Raw genomic sequence first — 7,565 nt, 5'->3', positions numbered from 1 at the left:
CCTCATGCAGTGTCTAAGAGCTAGGGACCTCAAAAGGATAACTAGGGTTTGGGTCAGGAGACTTGGGCTGCATCACCAAGCTGCTTCTACCCATGCAGATCCATTTCCAATGTTTTGGTGTTTTTTTAAACAACCTACAAAAGTGGACTGAGGGGGTTGGGAAAGATGGAAAAGGAGGTCAGGATGGACTCAAGTTCCTTTTTGGAGCTAGAGAAGACCCCCTTTTATTTGGACTTCAAACTAACAGTGCACTGACTTCTTCCCATGGCGTCCTCATTTGTTTAATAACTTCTAGTGCTCACTCATGAGACATGGATAAGCTTATGTCCAACTTCTAGGGATGGAGCAGAGGATGCCAAGGGTGGGGAAGTTTTCCATCTAATGGGGCAAGAAGTGAAGATAATGAGGGACAGGAGAAAGAAGAAAGGAAAAGAGGGTCAAAGAGAAAAAAAAAGAGAACAGAGAAAACTCTTTAAAGAAATAGGAGATAGGGAAGTGTGGGAGGAGGGTAGAAAATGAGAGGACAGAAGTGAGATTCCCGGCTCAGTCTTATCTTAGGGGAAATGGCACCCCAGCATCTGCTTAGCAAATCCCAGACCAATGGATTGCTCAAGATCCAGGGAGAAAAATAACAGAGAGAAATTAGAGAACGAAGTGAGAAAGGATTGAGGATACTGGCCTATGTAGATGTGGGGAACGTCCAGGGTCGGGGAGGGGTGGGAATAAGGATTGGTGCAGAGAGATGGGGGAGGCAGAGAAGGCCCAGGTATGGCCCTACTGCTGCCCTCCCCTTCTGGCCCTTTGTCTCAAGTATGGTTATTTCCCTCTCCTCTCCCTTGTCAAATGCTCTACTGGGGGGAAGTAGGAGTCAAGGCCACTCCCTCTGGATTATTTCCTTATGTTCTACAGCTTTGAATATTCCCTTCAATGGAGGATGCATGCTTCTCTGCCATGTTCTCCCCAGATTAAGGTGGGATGAGTTTGAGGTTGGTCTTCTTGGGAGTGTGACACTAGGGAAAAGGTATGTGTTTTGAAAGGATGTATCCATAAAGGGATGGATTCTCTGCCAGTGTCCATTCCTGCTTCCTTGTCTCCATCTGACCAACGTTTGGTCTCAAAGCTACCCCATCCACTAAGGAAGAGAAATGTCTCTTCCCACTCCTGTAGCAGAAAAGGAAGGAGGGAGGGTGAGCTTGGGTCAGAATTCTTGTTATTACCAGACCAAATGACCCATGTCAGCCAAAACGTCTCTGGCATCATCCTGTCCCTCCCTTTTGAGGAAGGAAGAAGTAGCAGACCGGTGTGGAATGAGAAGCCAAAAGAAAGAAACTTTGGCCTCAAACCTGCTTCACCATAGTGGCTCCCTCGTCCCTCTCCTGACCCTCCAGCTCTCTTCCAGTTTCCATCCACTTTTGGTACCTATTTAAACCATATTCTGTCCTTTCCCCTCTCTGGGTGCTTCCTCCTTGTTCAAAACTTCTGGCTTGAAGGAGTCTAGATGTCCTCTGGGAAGCAAAGTTTCCCAGAATGGAACAGGGTATGTCCTTTTCTCTCCTGTCTGTTTGTTCTTGTATCCAGGGTGGGGAGGGAAGTCTGGGAAGACTACCTCTGCCCTGCTCCCCTGTGCTCTGATGCTGGAATGAGATAGGCAAGGAATCACTATCTATCCATCTCCAAGGCACTGGGGAAGGCCCTTGTTAATTGCTTTCTCAACAGGGATAGAATTAAGCCAAAGTTCTGATATAGGCTCTCTCTACTTTTTTCCCTCTTAGCTACCTGTCATTTCAACCTCTCATCCCCTCTCCCAAGGTGAAGGCTGAGAAAGAGGGTTTCAAAATGCAGTCTCCATCCAGCTGAAACCCAAAGGCTGGGAAACCACAAATTTCTATCTCATAACCTGTGGCTTGGGTTATGTTTGTGAGCTAAAGGGCCCAACTCAGTTTAGTGTAAAAGCCAGAGAGTTATTTCTGGAGGGCTACAAGAAATAAAAAATGGAGGTGTTGAGGAGAGAAGAGCATGTCTGTGTGTATACAGGCACAGAATTGCCTGGGTACATGCCCACCCAGACTCCCAGGCTGGGATAGCCACAGGGTCGTGGGAAAGCATTGATGCAAAATGTTGATGGGTTTATCTTATAAACTTCACAAAAAACACATGCTTGAGCTCTCTGCTTGGGAGAGACCTCTCCGCCCAAAAAGTGGCAGGCAGATGATGCTGGTATTTTGGTTAGTGTTGGGTGGGGGGAGGGGGGGGGAGTCTGGGCTTTTCTTGGCTTTTCCAGACTGGAAAGAGTCTTCAGTGCCCATTGAAACTATTTTTGGAAAGTCAATGCAAACCATTTAGAGAGAGAGAGACAGAGAGAGAAGAAAAAAGATATAAAAGTATATATCTCTATATGTAGACATATAGCCTTGTGGATAAATACAAGTCCACACAAATGCTTTGCCAGTCCATCCTCCCCTGAGGAGGCTACACTAAGAATTGAAAAAAAAATCCATATCCACACCCTTGGCATTATTTTAGTCACCTTGGAAGAAAAGGAAATTCCAAGGCTGTGTATGTAGTAATGACTGGTTACGTCTGTATGCAGCCTGAAAGATACACACAGACATACATGCATATAATGTGTCAGTATATGTCTGTCCAGAAAATCCTACCAAGCTAGGATCACTCAGAAGTCTGAATTTTTTAAAAAATAAAACAGTAATGGAATGCATTATCATTTTTAGATAAACCTTGGAAGAATCAGGGGGTGAGGGGAGAGGAATGATAAGCCTGAAGAGGCCTTGGGAGCTGACTAAAGGAGGAGACCCGGGAGAGCCTAGCCCTGGTTTGCCCTTTCTTCTACCACCAAAACCTCTCTTCTCTTTCCACCAAAGCAAACTGAAAAGACTCTCACCAAGCAGTTGGATCCCACCTAATAGCCCAGGCCCTCCCCAGGCAAAACCATTTCCCAGCTAAGGGTCCCTCTTGACAGCAGGCTGTGGGCCACTACAGGTTACTAATTACTTCTCCTCTTGTCTTTCTTGCTTTTCTTGACTTTTTGTGTCCTTCTCAGTGTTTCTCTTCTGTCACATGCTCTCTATTTTCCTCTTCCTCTCTTCCCTTCTCCATTCATTCTCCTTACCACCCCACTCTTCACCCCATCAACCAAAAAAGGGGGTGTCTTCTTGGCTTATTCTGTCTCTGTTGTTGTTGCTTAAAAAACAAAAGGTTGAGAACTTGCTAAAGATTCCGAGGTCCTCAGTTTCTTCAAATATTTTTTTCCCTTAAATGAGATGAAATGAGTGGCATCCTCAGGGTGGAGAGGGGCACTGGCTGGAATAAGGGGAGGGAACTGGGGAAAAGCCGGGGATGGGGGGGGTGAAGGGGCAAGGGATGAGGGATGGGAGGGATGCCTCACTCAACATTGCTGCTATCAAAACTGTGACACTGGAAATCTCCATCAACATATTCCATCCCTGGCAGCTTCATCCCGTACTTGTCCACGCACCAGCAAATGCCACGTTTGCGGCCCCGAGATGGCTTGCACTAGGGAGAGAGGGTGAGAAAGACACAGATGGGCTTGGGGTTGGCACAGGGAGAAGTAGAGGGAGAGTAGGTGAGTGAAAAAAAAATCGTTATCTCTAAATCCTGAATCCCTGGTCTTTCTCTTCCCCAGCTTGGCATGTCTCACTCCCCCAAGTTAGAATTAGATCAGACACAACATCCTTATACTTCTTCATCAAGATTTTCTTGTCTCAAGGCAGGGCTAATTCGCAGGGCTAATCCCCCCACAAACTGATGAATGAGGTATGTTTATCTTAGGTTTTTCTACTCCCCCCTTTTATCATCCTTTCCCCTTCACTGCTCCAACCTATGTAGAGTCAACACTTTACCTAAGTGCTCACAAAAAGATAGGAGAAGATAGCTTAATTAAGTTTTACTGCCACTCCCTGGCATGTTTCCATTTTAAGAAACTACAACCTAGGGGCGTGTGTATACCTTGGGGTGAGCGAACAACAATGATTAACCTAAAGGAATGAATACATTCTTCATGATGGTGACATTCCAGGCAACATGTCACTGGATAGGGGGAGGTGATTTCAGAAGGACAGGTTGGGGTATGTCCCCAATCCCACTGCTTACCTTGCCTGTTCATCAAACTGGTCCTGACAGGCAGCCAGAGTAACTGAAATTTAGTTTGTCCACTACTGCCCTACCTCTCACCACAGACTATTTCTGTGTGTGGTGTCTGACATAATGTTGGGTCCATAATGTTGGGCATTCAATAAAGACTTGTGGATTGGATGAAATCTGAACTCCTTTGACTTTTACCTCCTCACAGAAAAAAAGGTGTCTCCCCCTCGACAACGTCCTTTTTTAGGTGCTAATTTACATTCCCTTGTTCATTAAGCAAATACTTTTTGAGTCCCTGTTCTGTGCCCTCTCATCTCAGCATCAACTTGAAAGGGCTTGCTTCCTATCTTCCTCTCAGTGGAATTTGTGCTCCATAAATCACATTCCCCTAGCCTCCCCAAATCCATTAAAATTACAGTGTCTGATTTCAGTTTTCTGACCCCCTGATCCCACGCAGTTTATACTATGTGACTCCATTAAATTGATAGAGAGACGAAGAGAGAGGAGCAATGCTTACCTGTTTCCTCTTATAAAAGCCTTTACGGTCACAATTGGGCAGGTAAACAGTCCGGGGAACCATGCGGGGGCTAGTTTTGAGCTCTTGCAGAGAAGCTTCCATGTGTCTGCGGCAGGGGCCCTAGGGTGAGAAGAGAGAGTTAGAAAAGTTAGGGCAATCCATTGCGATTGCTAAGGGGGGAAGACATAGGGCCATCTCTGCAGGGGTGCACAGTCCTAAAGAGATGTCATTTATAAGATTCAAGCCCCTTTTTTCTGATTAGTTTTTACTAAAGATTTTTTTCCCACATTAATCCCAGACCTCACCATTTGGCGCCATGTTCTCCACGGGTTTTGAGAAAGCATAAAGTTCTTCTTCCTGGCCCTTGTCCCTGTTTCCTCACTCTACACACATTTCCTCACCTTTCCTGAATTCCTTGCTTCAGAACAAGTCTCTGCCGAAGTTTTTCAAGCACAGGGTTCCAGTGCTGAAATGGGTAGGGGTGCCATTGTAGGGGAAGCCACACAATCCTGTGGGTCATGTGGGCAACCCAAGACTAGTTCTCTCTGGTGTGGGTTTTGATCCTGACTTCTGAAATTTTCTTGAAATGATTGGAACCCGTCCAAGTCTGCAAAATCTTCTCCCTGCCTTCGGGCTAGTCCCCAGGCTAGTACAGCCAGAATGCAGCTCCCTGCTTTTGAGTGGGGCTGATTTGATTATTTCCAAGGTCAATCATGAAATTCCCTCCCCAGCCTTCCCCATAACACCCACCTGGGGATCTTTAGCCATCCCAAAGAAATGTCAAGAATAACGCATGGGTGGCAGAGTAAACCAGAAGTTATTTCCATAAGGACTCACTTGTTCAGACTCTTGTCTCATTTCAGGGACAGAGATGACCCGGGACTGGGCAGTGTTCTCAGCAATGCCAACAAACTTGGACTGGGTCAGCTTCTTCCGGCGGTCTTTCTTCAGAGCCTCAGCCTTCATTTCAGAGAGGTGAACGTGCTTGGGCCGGAAAACTTTTGGGGAGTAGGTCTCCTCAGCCATCTCTGAAGTGGTTGGTTCCTCATGCTCCCGGGACTCCCTTTCTAGGAAGACAAGTCAGAAAGAAGGTCAGTGTCTGGGGATTTAGGGTCTACAGAGCATCACAGTGGAAGAAACAGTCAGTTTGAAAGCAGGAGACCCGGGTTTGCGTCCAGCTTTTACACTGTATTGCATTGCATTGTATTGTATTGTAATTGTATCCTTGGCTAAGTCGCTTTTCTTTCTGAGCTTCGGTTTCTTCATCCACAAAATGGGAATAAAAATACTTGCTCTGCTCACCTCATGGGGCTGCTTTAAGGATAAACCTTAAAAGGTTCCAGAATGTGATGTCCTATGCTGCTTACTCCATGTGTATTGGGGAGGAATATAAAAGGGAGATGGTATCCTTGGGAACCTGAGTCTCATGAAGGAGATAGGGCAGACACATCCAAGGCAGAGAGGCTGGCAGCCTTTGGTAACTGGAGACTGGTCCAGTTAGTTCAAGGAGGTTTCATGGGAGAGGTGTATGTGGGGCTGAGATCCAAGAAGTCTGGCAGACATGAGGAGAGAACATTCTGGATGAAGACAAGGTGAGTGAAAGTGGCAGGGGAGAGATCACAGGATACAGCAGGCCCAGACAGAGGCAGGAGCAGGCCCTTTGGTATAAGGTGTGACAGGTTTTGTTTGACTAGGGTGGGGAGTCTGGGGAAAGGGGCAGTTACAACTTGGTGAGCAACAGGAAAGTAAAAAAAGAGGGCATGGAACCTTAGAAGCCATGCTGAGGAGTATGGGGCAGACTTGGGAGTCATGAAAATCTGGATTTAAATCCCAGCTAATACTGTAAGATCATGGGGAGATTGCTTAATTTCTCTGAACTTCAGTTTCTTCATTTGGAAAATAGGAATAAGAATACCTAAATTATTTAACTCACTATCAACTCGAAGTAGATGGCATGCTGGAACTGGAGTCAGGAAGTCCCTAAGTGTAAATCCAGCTTCAGAAACTTACTAGCTGTGTGACCCTGGGTAAGTCACTTAACCCCTGTCTGCTTCAGTTTCCTCATCTGTAAAAGTGGGGATAATAATCACACCTGCCTCCTACGATCCATCAACTAGCATTTATCAAGCACCGTCTTTGTGCCAAGCACTGTGCTTAGGCACTAAGAATACAAAGAAAGGCAAAAAAACCCAAAACAAAACAAAACAAAAAACCCCACAAAAACAACCCAGTTCCTATTCTGGAAAATAAAATGAGATATTTCGAAAGCCCTTTTCAAACCTTAAATCATTATATAAATACTAGCTGTTGTTTTCATCAGTATGTAAAGCACTATATCAATGTCAACAATTATTATTTGATGGCTAGAGAATGTGGAAAGCAGGTTAGTTGGCCCTCTCTTCTTGCACAGTTTGCTCTTTTTGTCCCAGAATTACTAGGACAGAAGACATATTTGGGTATGGGAAGCAGGAGATTGGGGGACATAAGGGGCAAAGAGATGGGTTGGGAAAACACCACAGATTTTAGGAGAAAGAGCAGTAGGGGGAGAGCAGGACCCCAGGCAAAGGAGCTAGAGGGAAAGAGGGTCAGGAAATGAAGGTCTTGGCTTCTTTTTTTCTCTGCCTTAGTCCTCATGTCCTAACCTGGCTCTATGATCTCTGTCCCAACCAAGCTAGAGTGTTACTAAGTGCTCCATGGTAGGCCAAGAAAATCTGACAGCTGAACTGTGGCTAAAGCAGTTATATATAGGAGAGGACTGATGAAAGTCTATACTTAGCTGACTTATGACCTTTAATGAAACTGGGCTTTTTTCTTTTTCTATTATTCTTTCTCTCTCTTTTTCTTCCTTTCTCTTTCTTTTCTTCTTTATTCCTTTCCCTTTCTCTTTCTTTCTTTCTTTCTTTCTTTCTTTCTTTCTTTCTTTCTTTCT

At 45.4% G+C, this 7,565-nt stretch overlaps 1 protein-coding gene across 1 annotated transcript in view; it reads right to left on the bottom strand.

Annotated features, from left to right (window-relative positions):
* Window positions 1–901: 901 nt before the first annotated feature.
* IGFBP5 (insulin like growth factor binding protein 5) overlaps window positions 902–7,565 on the bottom strand; it is a 25,879-nt gene continuing 19,215 nt past the window's right edge. Inside the window, exons 2-4 of the mRNA XM_027873621.1 lie at window positions 5,474–5,703; window positions 4,637–4,756; window positions 902–3,531 (exon numbers count right to left, since the gene is read on the bottom strand). Of these exons, the coding sequence (XP_027729422.1) occupies window positions 3,400–3,531; window positions 4,637–4,756; window positions 5,474–5,703 (482 nt within the window). The 3' untranslated portion in view covers window positions 902–3,399. The remainder of the gene's footprint in view (window positions 3,532–4,636; window positions 4,757–5,473; window positions 5,704–7,565) is intronic.

Source organism: Vombatus ursinus, unplaced genomic scaffold (assembly GCF_900497805.2).
Source record: "Vombatus ursinus unplaced genomic scaffold, bare-nosed wombat genome assembly UNPS02014802.1, whole genome shotgun sequence".
In the NCBI taxonomy this organism is placed as follows: domain Eukaryota; kingdom Metazoa; phylum Chordata; class Mammalia; order Diprotodontia; family Vombatidae; genus Vombatus; species Vombatus ursinus.
The sequence above is the reverse complement of the archived record's forward strand: the minus strand, read 5'-3'. Positions and strand labels throughout refer to the sequence as shown.